The sequence below is a fragment of the Nycticebus coucang genome, chromosome 12, assembly GCF_027406575.1.
Source record: "Nycticebus coucang isolate mNycCou1 chromosome 12, mNycCou1.pri, whole genome shotgun sequence".
In the NCBI taxonomy this organism is placed as follows: Eukaryota; Metazoa; Chordata; class Mammalia; order Primates; family Lorisidae; genus Nycticebus; species Nycticebus coucang.
In genome coordinates this window covers 99,797,728-99,815,439 of record NC_069791.1, presented here as the reverse complement: position 1 = coordinate 99,815,439, position 17,712 = coordinate 99,797,728, and the positions used below count along the sequence as shown (strand labels likewise).

At 54.9% G+C, this 17,712-nt stretch overlaps 2 protein-coding genes across 4 annotated transcripts; both read right to left on the bottom strand.

The window, feature by feature from the left end:
* Positions 1 to 419: 419 nt before the first annotated feature.
* On the bottom strand, positions 420 to 5,636 carry LOC128560799 (uncharacterized). Of its 3 annotated transcripts, none has more exons than XM_053554276.1 (9): positions 5,272 to 5,636; positions 4,130 to 5,127; positions 3,805 to 3,840; positions 3,393 to 3,524; positions 3,067 to 3,111; positions 2,705 to 2,746; positions 2,523 to 2,555; positions 1,292 to 1,405; positions 420 to 596 (listed from the first exon to the last, which is right to left on the bottom strand). In XM_053554276.1, the coding sequence occupies exons 2-9, from the start codon at positions 4,509 to 4,511 to the stop codon at positions 571 to 573; spliced, it is 810 nt and encodes a 269-aa protein (XP_053410251.1). In that variant the 5' UTR covers positions 4,512 to 5,127; positions 5,272 to 5,636; the 3' UTR covers positions 420 to 570. The 3 variants fall into 3 exon arrangements, with proteins under 3 accessions (XP_053410251.1, XP_053410252.1, XP_053410254.1); XM_053554277.1 differs by having other exon boundaries at positions 5,095 to 5,127; XM_053554279.1 differs by having other exon boundaries at positions 3,393 to 3,484; positions 5,095 to 5,127.
* Positions 5,637 to 5,638: 2 nt separating this feature from the next.
* On the bottom strand, positions 5,639 to 17,278 carry LOC128560808 (41 kDa spicule matrix protein-like). Its single transcript, XM_053554295.1, has 15 exons — positions 17,025 to 17,278; positions 11,322 to 11,351; positions 11,205 to 11,234; positions 11,025 to 11,057; positions 10,120 to 10,179; positions 8,755 to 8,787; positions 8,611 to 8,670; positions 8,349 to 8,384; positions 8,005 to 8,034; positions 7,874 to 7,906; positions 7,716 to 7,769; positions 6,747 to 6,776; positions 6,304 to 6,333; positions 6,188 to 6,220; positions 5,639 to 5,868 (listed from the first exon to the last, which is right to left on the bottom strand). The coding sequence occupies exons 6-15, from the start codon at positions 8,783 to 8,785 to the stop codon at positions 5,741 to 5,743; spliced, it is 465 nt and encodes a 154-aa protein (XP_053410270.1). The 5' UTR covers positions 8,786 to 8,787; positions 10,120 to 10,179; positions 11,025 to 11,057; positions 11,205 to 11,234; positions 11,322 to 11,351; positions 17,025 to 17,278; the 3' UTR covers positions 5,639 to 5,740.
* Between the last annotated feature and the right edge of the window lie 434 nt (positions 17,279 to 17,712).

Here is a 17,712-nt window from a genome sequence, read left to right as displayed (position 1 = left end):
TTGGTTGCAGTTTGGCCGGGGCCGGGTCTGAACCCGCCACCCTCGGTATATGGGGCGGCGCCTTACCGACTGAGCCACAGGCGCCGCCCTTAAATTGCTTTTGAATAACTTTAATTAACTGGGTCTGAATTAAAGCACCAATAATAAGCTGGTTTCTTTCATGCACAAGTCTCCTAACTTGGATGTGGGTCTCCTCCACTAGGCAGTGACCAACTAATGCCCTGTCCCTAAGGGCAGGCCTTGACTCTGTTTTGTTCTCATGGTCTCTCCAATTTGGAACGTGGTCCTTGACACATAAGGGACATTGACATTTGTCCAATAAATGCATGAGGTGCTGGATGGTGACTGTAGGCTCATGCCACTCCGCTCCCCTGTATGCAACCCTCCCAAAAGGCACACAGAGGGAAACAAGGAAGCACATAGCCTTTATTAATACTTCTAGCCTGGAAGAGACCCTGGGCCAGCCAGCACCAGGGTCGGATCCCAAGGATGTGGCCTTTCCTGCCCAGCAGATCAGGCATCAATGCAGAAACCCTTAGGACAGGGAGGGGACAGCCTCCAGTACAGTGCTCAGCATTTTCCAAGAGGGCAGTGGCCTGGGAAGAGACAGAGCAGGGACTAGGAAGGGCAGGTCTCTGGGGGAGGTCTTGTCCCCTCCTCACTTTCTGGGCATTTGAGCCTTCCCCGGTCCTCTAATCTCTGAGGTCAGTCACTTAGCAGTCACCTACAGGTGGCTGAGAGCCTGCTATCCCTCCCAAGGGGGGCCATCCCCCAGTGCAACTGGAGGGGTGACAATGGTGGCCCTTTGGGCACGGAGCATGTGGGTCACTGTGGCTCCCTCTTACTTCTGTAATCATTTCCCAGCTGACTATTGCTAGCTATCTTCAGCTCAGGGCCCCCTAAGGCACAGACAGACCAGAGGCACCCGGGTCACCATCCCAACTTAGCTTTGCACCAGGCTCTGAGAGACATGCACTCTCCTAAGGGCCCAGGACTCAGTTCTGGCCTTAGCTGCTCATAGGGTCCCAGGGAGAGGGAAGGAAGGTGGGACAACTGGGTCCAATTCCATCACCTCCAATCTCAGTTCAGTGTCCAGCTGGCACTCAGGGTGCCCAGTTCTACCAGCCACTTCTCCAGCCACATCGTTTCCTGCCTATTCCCTCTGGCCCCCTCCCACCCTCTTGGTCTTGAGGGCTGTCCCCCCTCTGAAAGGCTGTGGGTTGGGCCTGGGACCAGGGCTCCCTGAAGCCTCCCTGACCATCACCCCACTTTTATCCACACCCTCCATTACCTGGTTGGCTCCCAACTTCTGCATATTTGCCTCTAGCCCCATATCCAAGCTTTAAGCTGGCCCCCCAAGCCTGGAGGCCTGGCCAGGAAGAGCCCTGAAGCACAGCAGCCTGGCCTGTGGGAAGACAGCTGGTGTGGGCACCCCTGTACCCTGAAGCCCAATGTCTGGAGGCCCCAGTCCTCAGCCCCACCCACTGCACTTCGTCCCCTTGGCACAGTCAGGCCTCATAATCTACCTGAACAGTCCTTTCTTTTCTTTTTTTTTTTTTTTTGTAGAGACAGAGTTTCACTTTATGGCCCTAGGTAGAGTGCCATGGCATCACATAGCTCACAGCAACCTCCAACTCTTGGGCTTGAGCGATTCTCTTGCCTCAGCCTCCCAAGTAGCTGGGACTACAAGTGCCCGCCACAATACCCGGCTATTTTTTTGTTTGTTTGTTTTGTTTTGTTTTGTTTTTACAGTTCAGCTGGGGCCGGGTTTGAACCCGCCACCCTCGGTATATGGGGCTGGCACCCTACCGACTGAGCCACAGGTGCCACCCGAACAGTCCTTTCTTACTGTTTTCTTTAGCTAGAACTGCTGCTTTAGGGTACACAAGCCCTTCCTCCCCATGCCCTGCAAGAGATTACAGGTATTCCTGCCAAAACCCTAAGGACATCCATTCCCCCCTCAGTGCACTTTGTCCCCTGGGTCGGACTCAGCATTCATAAAGCCGTGAGCCCCAGGGAGCCCTGGAGGAGGAAAGAGGAAGTCAGAGGCAGGACAGCCCTGAGCCTAGCTCCCCAGACCCCTGGCTGCAGGAAGACCATTCCCATGACCAGAACCTGCAGGAGTGAGACTGGAAAGGAGTTGGGTGGGGCAACCCTGGGGAGGCAGGTGACTAGCTCATGGAGAGATGCAGAGATTCAGGTGGACTCCTAGAAAGGAGTCCTGGGCTTACCTGGGCTTCTCCATCTGCCCAGAGCACTCTCCCCACTACCCCTAATCAACTAACCACTGGGCAACCATCCTATCACCACCTCCAGGAAGCCTTCTCTGACTTCCTCTTCTGTGCAACTTTCTCACTTGCTCTTTCCTTTCTACCTGGCTTCAGTCAGTTGCTCTACCCTCACCTGAGTCATGCAAATATACATTAGGTGAATAAGGAAAGAAACAGAAACAGAAATAGAGAGGGGCTCACCAGGAGGGAGATGCCAGTTTAGGCCCAAGATAGGGGACTAGGAGGACTCACCAACTTTCTGTGGCTTGAGGCTGCCACCAAAACCTGGAAGAGAGGAAACTATGGGTCAGAGAAGGGGATTCAGAGATAGCCGCAGCTTTTATCTCCCCTCTTCCTGGGCTGGCCAAGGGAAGAGAAGGGCAGAGGAAGGAAGGGAAGGAGGGGGGAAGAACTCCAGGGAAGGGCCTCCTCACCCAGCTCTGCTCCTTGTCTGTAGCCATTTGGAGGCTGGTACCCTGTGAGAAGTATGGAGGTCAGTGGGAAGGGCCCAAACTTTCCCTGACTCCTTGGGCACCAAGTATGGACCTTAGGGACTCTGAGAGGGAAGAAGGGACTCTCCTATCACAGGGAACATAACCAGAAGAAAGCTTATAAAACAGCAATACAGATTGAGACTCAGGGAGAGACTTCCTAGCCTTAGGGTGCTTGAACAGTTGAGGCAGCCTAGGGAACAAGGGTGATAGAGTGACCCTGATCTGGTATGGGGACACTAGGATAGACCTAGTTGAGATTCAGCCCTCTAGGATGTAGGGTCTGGGGGCAAACAGACTCATACCTGCTTTCTGAGGTTTCATTCCCCACTGGATGGCTGGGATCAGTGCTAGGAAGAAAGTCAGGGGGCAGCCATGAGCCCAGCACAGATAGGGCTGTAGCCTGCCATGGGGCAATGGGTAGAGGGAGCTGCAGAGTGAGGTCACATGGGGTCTCAGGGCCAGAATTCAGGCTTTCCCTCAGGTGACTCAGTATGACAAGTCACTACCCTCTCTCTAGGCCTCAGTGTCAGAGTACAAGACAGACAGGCACATGGGGGCCAGGTTCAGTCCCTCCTAGGACCAGGTGTTTGTCCCCCACCACACCTCTACACCCCCACTCTACACTCACCTGGAAACTGGCCATTCTGCATTGGGGGAGGGGGCTTGGATTTCAGGCCCCAGCTGCCTCCTTTATCTGAAGGGACCCCTGGAGTGAGAGGCCTGGGGAGGAGCAATGGAGTGACCCCCCCATTGCAGGGACCTAAGCCAGGAGGAGGAAGGGAAGGGAGGAGTGAAGAGTGAGCTCCAGGCCAGCCTCACACATGCTGCCCAGGAGGCCTATGGTGGATTCCAGGGCAAACCTAGCATCCAAAGGGGACATTTGCCAGGATAGAAAGAGCATACCTTCTGTGGGCTCTGGCCTGCTGCAGGATAAGAGAGGTGATGGGGTACCCAATGTTTGTCCATCCAGCCCCTCCACCTTCTAGCAACCTCCTTCCCATCCTCCTCCTGGGCCCCTACCTCTGTCCCAGTGCCCTTACCTGGCTGGGCCCCCAGCCTGTTTCCATTGCCATATCCTGGAGAGGAAAGCAGAAATGTGAGGGGTAGGGACAAGGGTGTCTGGAAGGAAGTGTGCAGAAACACAGAGGCCTGGCTTCTAAGGCTTCATACCCTCTTCCAGACCTGGGGAGGGCAGAAAGGTCAGTTCAGACCCCCACTGGCCCCTCCCAAGGAGGAGTGAGCCCTCCACAATCACCTGTGGGGAGCCCCAGCCTATACCCTTTGGGGAGAGCAGGGTGTGAGGGTGTCCAGCTTGAAGCAGGGAGACCTTGGGGTGATGCAGAAAGAGAGAAGGGGTGAACTCACCCAGCTTTAGAGGTTTCTGGTCCCCTCCCAAGGCTGGAGAAGAGTACAGAGAATGACTAAGAGGAAGATGCCACCCTGTCCCTTCCCCAGGACCCAACACTGACCCCCTCAATTCTAAGGTGTGCCTAGCCTCTTCCCCTCCCCCAGGTCCTACCCAGATTCCCCTACCTGGCTGGGCTTCCTTACCTGAGAAAGCTCTGGCTCCCAACCCATTCCTGTACCCTGGGGAGACAGGGCTAGAGAGACTGGGGAGGGCATATAGAGAAAGGGCTCGCCTGGCTTGTGTGGTTTCATGCCCTCTCCAAAGCCTGAGGGATAGGGGTGGGGGTGAGGTACCCATCCTGCCTCCCACTGCAGGGCCTCTTCTCCAGAACCCTGGCATCTGCCTCTATGCCCACCCCAACCTCCTTTACCTGGCCCATGGCCAGGGGAACCAGAGGGCCTGTGGAGGCAGGTGGTGCTAAGGAGCAGAAGGGGACTGGGGCTGTTTCTCTGCCCTCAAGACTAAGAGACCTGAACTCCAGGCACCTCCCTCTGCCCCCTGCCACCTCCATTCAGTTGCCAATTCCACCTTCTTCCAGGCTGTAGGAGCCTGTGAGTGAATCTGATTGGGGTCTGGAGGACCCATTTCATTCCTTCCCACAGCTCCAGCTTCCCTGCCCCCAAATCAATATCAATAGGTCTGAAGCCAGGGGAGCCTGTCAAGGAAGGAGGGGTAAGCAGAGGCTTGGGGACCCTGGCTAAGCAGAGAGTGTGGTCCCCCTTTAGAACCAAGTTAGAAACCAGGTATCCTGCAGACACTCCCCTGTGCTCATGTGGGCCCATTCTGGAAGCCTGTGAGCAGATGGAAGAGCAGCTGCCAGACCAGACCCACCTCACCTGGGTGCCACCCTTTCTAGGTCCAGGTGGGGTATGAATGAAAGGAGGAGAGCTCAGAGGCTTGGGGGAGCAGAGGGCAGACTCACCTGGCTTCTGGGGCTTTGTGCCCAATCCTAAGCCTGGAGAGAGACAGAGAGAGGCTGACACTGACTCCAGCCCTGCCCCTACCCCCAGCCCTCTGTCCTCCTGGTCCCTGTCTTCTCAGTTACCTTCCTCCCACCCTACCTCCCAACACCTCAGGACCCAGGCCCAGCAGCCCTTACCTGGCTGGGCTACCAGTCCATTTCCATTGCCATATCCTGGGGGGCAGATAGGGGTGGGGGTAAGGGGTAGTATGTGGGGGCTGCAGCAGAGGTGCTGGGGTCTCTCTTCTCTACCTGGCTTCCTTTTTTTTGAGACAGAGTCTCAAGCTGTCACCCTGGGTAGAGGGCCCTAGCATCATAGCTCCCAGCAACCTTCAACTCAGGCTCAAGCAATCCTCTTGCCTCAGGTTTTTCTTTTTTTTTTTTTTGTAGAGACAGAGTCTCACTTTACTGCCCTCGGTAGAGTGCCGTGGCGTCACACAGCTCACAGCAACCTCCAGCTCTTGGGCTTACGTGATTCTCTTGCCTCAGCCTCCCGAGCAGCTGGGACTACAAGCGCCCGCCCGCCACAACGCCTGGCTATTTTTTTGTTGCAGTTTGGTGGGGGCTGGGTTTGAACCCGCCACCCTCGGTATATGGGGCCGGCGCCCTACTCACTGAGCCACAGGCGCCGCCCATGGGTTTTTCTATTTTTAATAGAGACGGGGTCTTGCTTTTGTTCAGGCTGTTCTTGAACTTGGAGCTCAAGCAATCCACCCGCTTCGGCCTCCCAGAGTGCTAGGATTACAGGTGTAAGCCACCGGGGGTCAGGGGTGGGGAGGGCGTCCCCCACCTGGTTTGGAGGCTTTACCTGTCCCAGGCCTGAGGGGAGACACAGATGCAAGCCACACCCAGATCCACATTCTCCTCACAACTCAGATCCTCACTATGTCCTCCCAGTCCCCTCCCCATTCCCTCCACCCTGCTACAGGGAAGGCGCCAGTTCCCAGCTCCTTCCCATATCCTAAAGAAAGGGTCAGAGGAAGGGAGAGGCAAGGGAGATACTTATGGCTTCAGGGGCCCATGGACAGAGAGGCAGAACCAGAGAAGCTCTCACCTGGCTCATGGGGTTTCACGCCCCCTCCAAAGCCTGGAGAAGATATGGGAAGCAGGTGAACCACTCCAGGGCCCCATCCTAAGGTCTCCCCCAGCTCCTCCCATTCCTGCTCCTACCTGGGACAAATCTGTTCAGGGCTGCCAAGACTGTGAGGAAAAGAAAAGGGTGTAGGGGGATTTGGGATCAAGATGAGGTGAAGGTGAAGGTCCTCCCTACTGGACTAAGCCAGAAACCCAGAATCCTGGAAGCTTCCTCCCAGCACCCTGTCAACTCTGCTCCTCCAAGGCCTGGGGAGGGAGGCCAGGAGAGGATCTCCCCACCCAGAACAACATACCTCCTGAGATCCCACCAGTCTCACCTGGCTGGGCTCCTAGCCCATTCCCATTCCCATTCTCGTTCCCAAATCCTGGGGGACAGATTGAGGTGGGGTGAGAGGGGAAGGAAGCTCAGGGGCTGGGGGAAGGCAGAAAGAGTCCTCCATAGCCTGGTGGATAGATAGGAGGAGGTGAGAGGCCCAGGGCCCACCTCTGGCCTCCTCAGAACCCTGGCCTGCCCTTACCTGGTCCATAGCCATTTTGAGATGTGGTGCCTGTGAAAGAAGAGAAAGGGGCCTAAGGAGAACGCCCAGTCTAGCCCCTTGAGCTCTCCTCCCGCCACCCTCCAGGAGAGGATAGGGCAGGCAGGCTTGGGCTGACCCTGTCCTCACATCCCCATCCTCACTTCTGCCCTGAGGGAGGTAGTCCCACATGTCTTTCCCATGTACCCTGCTGGCCTCTGAGGTGCCATTTGGTCAGTAATGTGCCTTTGATACACTGCTCCCTGCACCTCTCCTGCTCTGACCTGCACTCCCTGGGCCTCCTTCCTCTCCTCTGCACGGCTTCTTAGGCCCTCTTCAGGGTTTCTTCTTTCTGCTCACCCCTGGCAAGTGGCTGTCCCCAGACTTTTATAACAAGTCCTCTGTTCTTGGGTCCAACCCCCTGGAGGCCTGGACACCATGTTCAGCTGCCTGGGTCCTTGGGTGTTGCCACCACCACCACCATGTCAACCCACTGGAAAAGTTCCTTTCCCTCAGCAACCAGAGCTGCCAAGCACTAGGTCCTGCCATGTTGGGGTCCAAACAGATATTTCTAGAGTCTATGCCCTCTTTGGTCCCCTCTTTGCCCTAGTTTGAGCACCTACAAGTCTCCCAGCAGGCCTGGCTGCTCACTCCCACAATGCACAGGGCAAGGCTCTTGGGGCAGCCTGGGCAGCTTCTATAACCCTCCTGCCTCCAGAACCAGGTTGGCCCAGACCAGGACTGCAGGCCCATCGACTGCTTTGTGGAATGAGCGTTGTGTGAGACCATGTCGGGGGTGAGAGGGTGATGCTCACCTGGATTCTGGGGTTTTAGTCCTCCTCTGAGGTCTGGGTAAGAGGAGGGAAAGACTATCCATGAGCCCCTGGGTCCCTTCTCTGCCCTCACAACCAGGCCGGGCCCCAACATCAGTAACCCTAGTGACCCCCACACTCCCACCACTCCAGGGCTCACCTGGCTGGGTTCCCAGGAAGGTCTCAGTTCCTAGCCCATTCCCATTCCCAAATCCTGGGGAGACATAATACCAGGAAGGAGGAAAGACCTGGAACTTGGGGGAGCACAGGCAGATAAAGAGGTAGTGGGCTGAAAAACAGGGAAAGGGCAGGGCTTACCTGGCTTCTGAGGTTTTCCACTCCCTCCAAAGCCTGGGGGAGAGATGAGCAGTTGAGGGGCTCTCATCTCTGGGCCTCCTGCCAGAAATACAGCCCTAGGATGCCCGCTTCTGTCCCCACCTCTTCTGTACCTGGTCTAAAGTCCTTTTGCCCTGTGGGGCCTGTTTGAGGAAATTTGGAAGTTGGGATAAGGCTAGGGCCTGGCCAACCCCTTCTCCCTCCCCTGCCCATGGATCCTTGCCCAGTCCTGACCATAGCTGGCAACTGCATGTTGGGTTCTTAGCCTGTGAGTCAGGCATGGCTACCTTGTCCAGTTCAGGGATCCTCAATGCCCAGCAGAGGCCTGGCTTGGAGCAGGTGCTCAGGGGAGAGTGGTTGAATAAATGCACCCCTAAGAGCTACGTGCTAGGACACAGGCTGTGGTCTATTACCCTAACTTCTTCCTCCCATCAGCCCCAGATGCTGCCACCCTCACCTGGCTGGGTCCCTGGGCCATTTCCATTGCCATATCCTAAGGAGAAAAAGCAGTTTATGAGGGGATGGGTGGGAGGGTCTTAGTCTCACCTGGCTACAGAGGCTTCTTGTCCTCTCCCAAACCTGGGAAGAACCAAAGAGGCTGAGCTAGGTCCACCCCCCAACCCTACAACAATCCTCCATTGTCCTAGAAATCAGAAATCCCTGACCTCTTTAGCTTCCCCCTACATTCCTGGAACCCCAGCTTGGCCCAGTGCCCTCACCTGGCTGGGCTCTGACTCCCAGGAAGGCCCAGGCTCCCAGGCCATTCCCATTGGCAAATCCTGGAGATTGAGCAGAAAGAAGTAAGAGGAGGCCAGGCCAGATGTATGGGAGTGACAAGGACAGAGGGGCAGGGCAGGGCTTACCTGGCTTTTGAGGTTTCACAGCCTTTCCCATGACTAAGGCAGAGAGAGACAAGACCAAGTATGGGAGCCTAGAGCCCCAGCTCCCAACCCACCCTCCCTGACTTGGCTCCTGGTTAGAGGAAGGCAGAGGCTAGAGAGCTCTAATCACCTTCCATGGTATCCCCACCCCAGGACCTCTGGTCTGAGACCAGTCTAGAAGATTCTCCCTAGGCTTGAAACCACATCTCAAGTCATAGGAGGCCAATGAAGGGACATCCTATAGGTAGGCAGGGGATAAATTTTTCTAAGAAAAGTGCTTTTTTTTTTTTTTTTGTAGAGACAGAGTCTCACTTTATGGCCCTCGGTAGAGTGCCGTGGCCTCACACAGCTCACAGCAACCTCCAACTCCTGGGCTTAGGTGATTCTCTTGCCTCAGCCTCCCGAGTAGCTGGGACTACAGGCGCCCGCCACAACGCCCGGCTATTTTTTGGTTGCAGTTCAGCCGGGGCCGGGTTTGAACCCGCCACCCTCGGTATATGGGGCCGGCGCCCTACCGACTGAGCCACAGGTGCCACCCGAAAAGTGCTTTTTTTGACCCAGAGGAGACTAATGCAAATTTCTAATGACTTGGGGTATGTGGTGATTGGCAGTTTTCCACATCTCCTTTGAGGTGGTGTGTTCCCCTCTCATCTGGTTCGTATTTTTTCCTAGGTCACGTTGGACTCCAGGGGTATCCATGGGACTGGGGACTCCCAAGACCTGCATCTGACCTCTTTCTCAGGCATGGGAGGGGGTGTGAGCCAGCCAGGTGAGAGCCAGCTCATGCCTATCCCTGTCTCCCTTTGAAGGCTCCCCCTTACAAGGGGGGAGGGCTGTGTATGACAGAAACAGGACACAGCATGGGGAGAGGAGCAGGACAAGGGGCAGTGTCCTCCCATTTTCCCTGGCTTCTGAGGTTTCATTCCCCCTCCCAGGCCTGGGGAGAGACAGAATAAGGGTGACATTGGCCCCAACCAGCCCCTCCCCTGAGAATAAGGGTTGGTCAGGTGTGGTGGCTCCTGCCTGTAATCCTAGCACTCTGGGAGGCCAAGGTGGGTGGGTTACCTGAGCTCAGGAGTTTGAAACCAGCCTGAGCAAGAGCAAGACCCTGTATCTACTAAAAATAGAAAAACTAGCTGGGTGTCTTGGAGGGTGCCTGTAAAGTCCCAGCTTCTTAGGAGGCTGAGGTGAGAGGATCCCTTGAGCCCAAGAGTTTGAGGTTGCTGTGAGCTATGATGCCACAGCACTCTACCCAGGTGATTGAATGAGACTCTGTCTCAAAAAAAAAAATAAAATAAAATAAGAATCGAGAACCCAGCTCTCCTCACCTGCCGCAGCCCCTCTCACCTGATAGGGTTGCTGCCCCTGGAGGAACTCCAGCTCCCAAGCCATTGCTACTTTCAAATCCTGGGGAGACAGGTGAAGGCCATAAGCCAAGAGGTGGGTTGGGGTGGGGAACAGAGAAAGGGCCTGGATAGAATGAAGCAGAGGCAGGGCAGGGCCCTCCACTTACCTGGCTTCATAGGTTTCAGGCCCACACCCAGGGCCTAGGGAGAGACAGGCTGACCCCACCTCCCGAGCCAAGCCCTCCCCCAGTTCCCTGACTCCTGCATGGTGCCCCTTTCTAGCCCTCCCTGGTCCTCACCTGGCTGGGTTCCCACCCCTGGGAAGGCCCTAGTTCCCCTGCTTCCACATTCAGGGAAAACAGAGGCAGAGAGAGCAATGAGGGGACTGAGCCTTCAAAGGGAGACAGGGACAGGTATGAGCTGGCTGTTATCTAGCTGCTGGGGCTCACACCCCCTCCCGTGCCTGAGAAGGAGGTCAGATGAGGATCTTGGGAGTTTCCAGTCCCATGGATACCCCTGGAGTCTTGGCTCCCAGCTCTCCCTCCCCTGCCTACCCACCCCTTTCTGCTCTGTAGCCATTCTGAGCTGAGGGCCCTGTGAGGGAGGGACAGATGAGCTAGGTAGGTTTAGGGTCCCAGCTGAGGTACGAGTATGAGACTGGACCCCCCACCAACCAGATACCAGCAAACTTGAAAGTATCCTATGCCCCCTAATCATTCACCAATCCTGTCTCTTCTCTCTGAGGTCAGGGAGGGAGGAGGGAGAGGACACCCCCAGACCCCACCATCTTCACCTGGCTGGGTTCCCAGACCATTCCCATTCCTGAATCCTGTGGAGAAAGATCTAGGTGGGGGTGTGAGGGAAAGATGGGGAGACAGAGCAAACTAGGATAAGGGCAGGACTTACCTGGCTTCTGTGGTTTCACATCCCCTCCAAAGCCTGGAGGAGACACAGGGAGCAGGTGGTGGACCCAGGAGTCCCTCCCTCAGGCTCTCCCCAGAACCCCCTAACTGGCTCACAGCCATTCTGAGCAGCAGGCCTATGGGACTCATCTCATCGCCTGTCCCCGGATGTGCCAGCCCTTACCTGCTCCCAGGCCACCAGGGGGACCATAGCCTGTGGGGGAAGTGAGAGGTTGAAGCTGGGGGGCAGATGGCTGGGAACTGGGGTACCCCAGCCTGCCTGCTCCTCAGCCAGCTTTACCTGATCTGTAGCCATCAGGGCTCCTCAAGCCTGTGGGGTCAGAAGAAGCAGGGAAACTTAGGAGGGAGCAAAGAAAGCTTCCCCCTCTTCCCTGGGTCTTTGTTTCCCTACTGGTCACAGCAGGGGCAAGGACAGAGCAGGTGAGCAGTTCGATGCCAAGGACAGCTGAGGCTGGAGGGTCCCTGGGTCTGGAGGAAGGTGTCTGGGCCATACCCAGGGGAGTGGAGACAGAGCCCACACCTCCCCATTCTGGAAATTTCCTCCTTCCAACCTATCTCTCCTGCAGCTCAGATGCATCATTCTCAGGAGGAAGCCCCTCCTGGCACACCCAAGACCCTAGAGGTCCCTAGTCCCTCTCACCTCATCTTGTCTCTTCCCTCCTGTCCCCCTCCTAGGCCTGTCTCTTCTGGCTACCAGAGATAGCCTCACTCCTATCACACCTTCAGGACCCAGCTCCAGGTGGGTCAGATGTTCTCATGCCTGTGTCGACACTACCAAGGCTGTGAAGTATCTGGGCTCCTGCTTCCCTGGTCCCACATTTGGAGATCCAGAGCTGGGGAACATCCAGGGCTGTCCATTAGAGGGCTCTCAGACCCCTGGGGTAGAGAGACCAGCCCATTCCCTGGCCCCAGTGCCAAAGGGGCCATGTACCATTCCCCAGGCCAAGAGGTGGGGGTGCGGACATGGAGGCACAAGGGGCATTGACTTGGGGTTGGGAGCCCAGGAGGCTGAGTGGTGGCGGCCCCCGGCATCTATCTCCTGGCTCCCCCAAACCCTCCCAGTCTAAATTCTCTGTCCAGCTCAGGCTTCCCACACCTGGCCCTCCCTGTCCCAGAACCCCAGCAACTGGCCAGTGTCCCACCTGATCTGCAGTCCCTCCCTCCCTGTCCCTCACCGCCTTGCAGGCTCTCAGGAGTTAAGCAAAGGAAGAAAAGAGCTGCAGGGAAGGCCCAGGTGTCCATAGTGCCAGGTGGACTGGGAAGACCAACACTCTTTGGGCTTTTAAACAGCTTGCTTGGTGGGGGCGCTCACCCAGGCCCCCAGCTGTGACTGGCAGTGGCTGTGTCTATAGCCGGTTGGCCCCCAGTGTCCTCTGGCAGGAGTCTGGCCCCTCCCTGCCTGGCCCCTCATCCATCATGGGTGCTGACAGCTGGCACAGACCCCCTGCCTAGCCTTCTGCATCTTTGTCAGTGACTGGAGCCCTGGTATCAAGCCCAGAGGGCTCAGATATCCCCCCAGTGAAGAGCAGGAGGGCACTCTAGGCCCAACCTAAACACAGCTGGGGAGAGCAGGGAGCTAGGGCCAAAAGGAGGGTGTGGCTGGTAGGGGAGTTTAGAATGAGTTACTATGTAACAGGCAGCTCAAGGGTACAGAGGCCCTGGATATTACAGACAGTAGGTGACAGAGGTGACAGTATATCAGATCCTGTCTGACAGGCTGGTAGTGTCCACAAGAAGAGCCAGGCTATTCCCCGCTGGTATGTCCTGAGACCTCACAGACCTTGCTGAAACAGGCCTTTCATCCCTAACCAAGGATTGGCTTGCCAGAGTGAGCCTGAGCCTCCAAGTGCAGAGTCATCCCTTCCTCCTCCTCTTCCCTCCTCTTTCCATGAGGGATGGTGACACACAGGGACAGGTCACCCGTGCTCAACCTCTCCAAGAGTCCTTGCTGTTTCCTGAGGGCTAGGCCCTAGGCCCACTCCTCACAGGAGGCCCTCCCAGCTTGGCCTCAGCTATCACAACACCAATTCTAACTTTGGTAGACAGATTAGAGGTGCCATCACTCAGGATGGGTGAGTGGACTGCAGGAGCTGGCTAAGGATGCGAACTCAGTGGTGCTGGGAGCAGCTCTCCATGCCTGGAAGTAGGCAGAAAAGCCTGGATCCAGGGCCAGGTGCTGGTGGCCTGGCAGCAAGGTTAGTTTGGAGTGGACAGGAGAGGCCTAGGAGATGCCACAAGTGGGGGTCTGGACACCAGGAACCACCACCCCTGAGAGCCTGACCCTACCGAGCTGGCAGGGATGGCAGTGACTTAGCCTTGGCCCCTGACCCCTAGTCTAGGAGGCCCCACCCTCTGCCTGTCTGTTGGCTTGTCCCCTGCCCAGCCAGCCCCTCCTGGTGCCTCTGGATGAGGAGTCCAGCTTGCCAAGCCAGGCAGTCCCTGCAGGCTGGGGGTCTGCAGAGGACTGTGGTAAGAAAGGGGCAGCAGGAGCTCCTTGATGAGAGGCTGTTAAGCCCACAGCTCCTATGGGGCCAGCAGACGACAGCGCCATTGCCAGGTTGTCCCAGCTCATAGACCACCCTCAGAATCTCTCCACCCCCCCACCCCCCCACCCCCCGCCTTGGCCTCCCAAAGTGCTAGGATTACAAGGCCCAGACCAAGGAGCTACATCTATCTTCATTTGCAGATAGGGAAACAGTCAGAGAGAGCCAAGGGACTTGGCTCAGATTGTGTAACTCTGGAGTGGTAGGGCTGAGACCTGAGCCCAGGCACTCTGAGAAGCCTGGGATCTACCACCATCCTGTACTCTCCACCCCTCCACCCATGGCAGCAGGCCTAGTTACACCCCTCTGGGCCCAATATGTCTGCTGAGGTCCCCTACACAGACACACATGGCTCACCCCACTGAGTGCCTGGAAAGCTATCCCTAATGAGGCAGGTGGGAGACCAGGAGGGGCCACCTGGGAGGCACAGAATGGGCATCTGTCAGAGGGGATGCTATGCCCACTTCCTGTAGAAAATGCCAGCCAGGCCAGGGCCCTGGGCCAGCTCAGGACCAGCCGCTACAATGCTACCACTCCCACCCCCAGCACAGTCTGTCCCCTCAGCTCACCCCCAGCCCCACTCAGGCAGGGCCTGCCCAGGAGCACATGGACCACTTGAGGGCTGGAGGGCCCCCTGACAGAGCCCTGACCTGCCGTACCCTTGGCTATAGGCACCCTGGCCTGAGGAGGCACAGCCCAGCTCTGAACAGAGGAGCAGCTTTGAGGGGCTTTGGCAGGGGGCTGAGAAGAGGGTGGCAGCTGGGATGATGGATATGTTGCTTAAAATGGCATGGCCTGGGTCTCCCAGGCAGCTGCTTGACACCAGTACCACCTGTGAGGGGGGGATTTGGGCAGGACAACTGGAGGGGCAGTCAGGCATCTGTGGAGCCAGCATCTTCTACACTCATAGCTGTGCTGAAGGCCTCTGGGGTAGCTCTCCAGCCCAAATCCAAGCATGGGGCCTCCAGGACCTTCCAGGCACCCCAGACACTTCACGGAGGCAAAGTTGATCCCTATTAACTTCTCATCAGTTTACCCACACCTATGCAATCATGAAATAAGCATACACAGAGAAGCTCACATGAGATGTGACTGTGCCATATGACAACTGTACCTATGAAGAAAACACCATGGGACTGGCTCGAGGACAAGAAACAGAACATGAAAAAAAATATGGAGATTTCACATCTTTTATGTTTACCTGGATGGAACTGGAACATATTCTTCTTAGTAAAGTATCTCAAGAATGGGAAAAAAAGTATCCAATGTACTCAATACTACTATGAAATCAGTATATAATTACCTACACCCTCATATGAATGGCAAAACATAACTATCGTCCAGAAAGTAGAAGGGAAGAGAAGAGAGAGGGGAGGGTATTTGGGGGGACCTCACCTAATGTGCATGATGCAATGGTACATTTCAAAACTATTAAGGAATGAGTATAATTATGATGGATGTGTTACTTAGTTCAATGTGAGTATTTCACATTGTATATCGAAGCAGTATCCTGAACCCCATAAATTCGTCAATGTACAAAGTTATGATTTAATAAAAAATAATAATAATAATAAATTGGGCAGTGCCTGTGGTTCAGTGAGTAGGGCACCGGCCCCATATACCAAGGGTGGTGGGTTCAAACCCAGCCCCAGCCAAACTGCAACAAAAAGATAGCCGGGCATTGTGGTGGGTACCTGTGGTCCCAGCTACTCGGGAGGCTGAGGCAAGAGAATTGCCTAGGCCCAGGAGTTGGAGGTTGCTGTGAGCTGTGACGGCACAGCACTCTACCGAGGGTGATAAAGTGAGACTCTGTCTCTAAAAAAAAAAAAAAAAATTATTAAAAATAAATAAATAAATAAAAGAAACAGAACATGATGCCAACGCAGGGCCAGGTGGTTCATGCCTGTCATTCCAACCCTATGGGAGGCCAAGGCAGGAGCATCATTTGAGGCCAGGAGTTCAAGACCAGCTTGGGCAGTAAGGCGAGACCCTGCCTCTACAAAAAAAAATAATAACCAGTTCCGCACAAGTACCCTTCACGATCCCCACTGTCTCATTAGAGTGGCCACATCTGAGCTTCTGGAGGTCGTTTCTCATTTCTTTTAAGTCACTTTATCCCTTTTGTGACCCCATCTGGGTGAATGTGACTTCTCCAGAGAGGGCAGGGCCCTTGGGTGCTCCAAGGTGTTGTGGCTGCAATGGGACACATGGGGGCGCATATGGTCCTCACCTGGACGTGCAGGAGAGACCCTAGGAGTCCAGGGCTAGGACTAGGGCAGTGAGGATTCTGCCCAAACACAGCCTTCGCCAAGTGCCTTGGTGCTGAACCCTGTGGACTGGGGCTTCTGTCCCTGTGACGCCAGGGTAGGTAGGTGGTCCTGGCCAGTCTCCTTCAGAGACCTCTTTTTGGCCCAGGCTGTGGTGTTTGAAAACTGCAAAACAATGTATAGGCAAGGAGGGGCTAGTTATTGTTACTAAACAGCAGATAAGGCCCTACTGTGAGCTCTACCATATACTAAACACTTCAAGGGCATTTTCTCATTTAGTACTCATACCTCCAAGTCAGGAGCCCCTATTATTACTATTATTCATTTATTTATTTTTGAGACAGAGTCTCACTATGTTGCCCTTGGTAAAGTGCCATGGCATCACAGCCCACAGCAACCTCAAATTCTTGGGCTTGGGCGGCACCTGTGGCTCAGTGGGCAGGGCTCCGGCCCCATACACCGAGGGTGGGTTCAAACCCGGCCTTGGCATAACTGCAACCAAAAAATAGTCCCAGCTACTCAGATGGCTGAGGCAAGAGAATCGCCTAAGCCCAGGAGTTTGAGGTTGCTGTGAGCTGTGACACCAGGCGACAAAGTGAGACTCTGTCTCTAAAAAAAAAAAACAAACTAAAAAAAAAAATAAAAAATTCTTGGGCTCGAGTGATTCTCTTGCCTCATCGTCCCAAGTAGCTGGGACTACAGGTACCCATCACAACGCCTGGCTATTTTTTGTTGCAGTTGTCATTGTTGGTTAGCTGGCCCAGGCTGGGTTTGAACCTGCCAACTTCAGTGTATGCAGTGTATGTGGCTGATGCCATGCAACTACTGTGCTACAGGCGCCAAGCCTATTATTATTATTATTATTATTATTATTTTTGAGACAGAGTCTCACTTTGTGGCCCCCACTAGAGTCCTATGGCATCACAGCTCACAGCAACCTCAAACTCTTCAGCTTAAGTGATTCTCTTGCCTCAGCCTCCCAAGTAGCTGGGACTACAGGTGCCCGCCACAAATGCCTGGCTATTTTCTTTTTTTAATTGTAGTTGTCATTGTTGTTTAGCAGTCCCAGGCTGGGCTCAAACCCGCCAGCTCCAGTGTATGTGTTTGGCACCGTAAGCACTGCGCTATGGGTGCCAAGCTAGAAGCACCTATTATTATCCCCAGTCTACATACCTGGAAACTGTGTGGCAGGTTAGGATCGCAGCCTTCATTCCCGAACAGCACAGCTTGGACGCTTGCTTGCATACTTATATTGCAGCCCTTCCTTATACAGTGAAATTTCCATTGGAAGCTTTTTTGTTTCTTTCCTCCACAACAAAGTCTCGCCCTGTTGCCCCAGCTAAGAGCAGTGACATCAGCCTATCTCCTAGCCACCTCAAACTCCTGGGCTCAAGCCATTCTCCTATCTCAGCCTCCCAAGTAGCTGGGACTACAGGCACTGACCACCACACCTGGCTAATTTTTCTATTTTATTTTTATTTATTTATTTTTTATTTTGGCCAGGGCTAGGTTTGAACCCGCCACCTCTGGCATATGGGACCGGTGCCCTACTCCTTGAGCCACAGGCGCTGCCCCTAATTTTTCTATTTTTATTAGAAACAAGGTCTTGTTCTTGCTCAGATTGGTCTCTAATTCCTTACCTTAAGCAATCCTCCTGTCTCAGCCTCCCAGAGTGCTAGGATTACAGGTGTGAGTGGCCTGGAAGCATGTTTACTTGTCTGTGTATTTATTTATTTATTTATTGAGACAGAGTCTCACTATGTCACCCTTGGTACAGTGCTGTGGCCTCACAGCTCACAGCAACCTCAGATTCTTTTTTTTTTTTTTTTGTAGAGACAGAGTCTCACTTTATGGCCCTCGG

What these genes read in the sequence shown, in the direction of transcription:
- LOC128560799 (XM_053554276.1), bottom strand. Translation starts at nt 4,511, where the DNA reads ATGCCAGGGTTCTGGAGAAGAGGCCCTGCAGTGGGAGGCAGGATGGGT. An exon ending in CCAGAAACCTCTAAAGCTGG is followed by an intron (nt 3,841 to 4,129) that starts GTGAGTTCACCC and finishes TTTCCTCTCCAG; the next exon opens with GATATGGCAATGGAAACAGG. An exon ending in CCTCAAGCCACAGAAAGTTG is followed by an intron (nt 1,406 to 2,522) that starts GTGAGTCCTCCT and finishes GTCTTCCCACAG; the next exon opens with GCCAGGCTGCTGTGCTTCAG.
- LOC128560808 (XM_053554295.1), bottom strand. Translation starts at nt 8,785, where the DNA reads ATGGGAAAGGCTGTGAAACCTCAAAAGCCAG. An exon ending in GGGAGTCAGAGCCCAGCCAG is followed by an intron (nt 8,385 to 8,610) that starts GTGAGGGCACTG and finishes TTTTCTCCTTAG; the next exon opens with GATATGGCAATGGAAATGGC. An exon ending in CCTGAACAGATTTGTCCCAG is followed by an intron (nt 6,221 to 6,303) that starts GTAGGAGCAGGA and finishes TATCTTCTCCAG; the next exon opens with GCTTTGGAGGGGGCGTGAAA.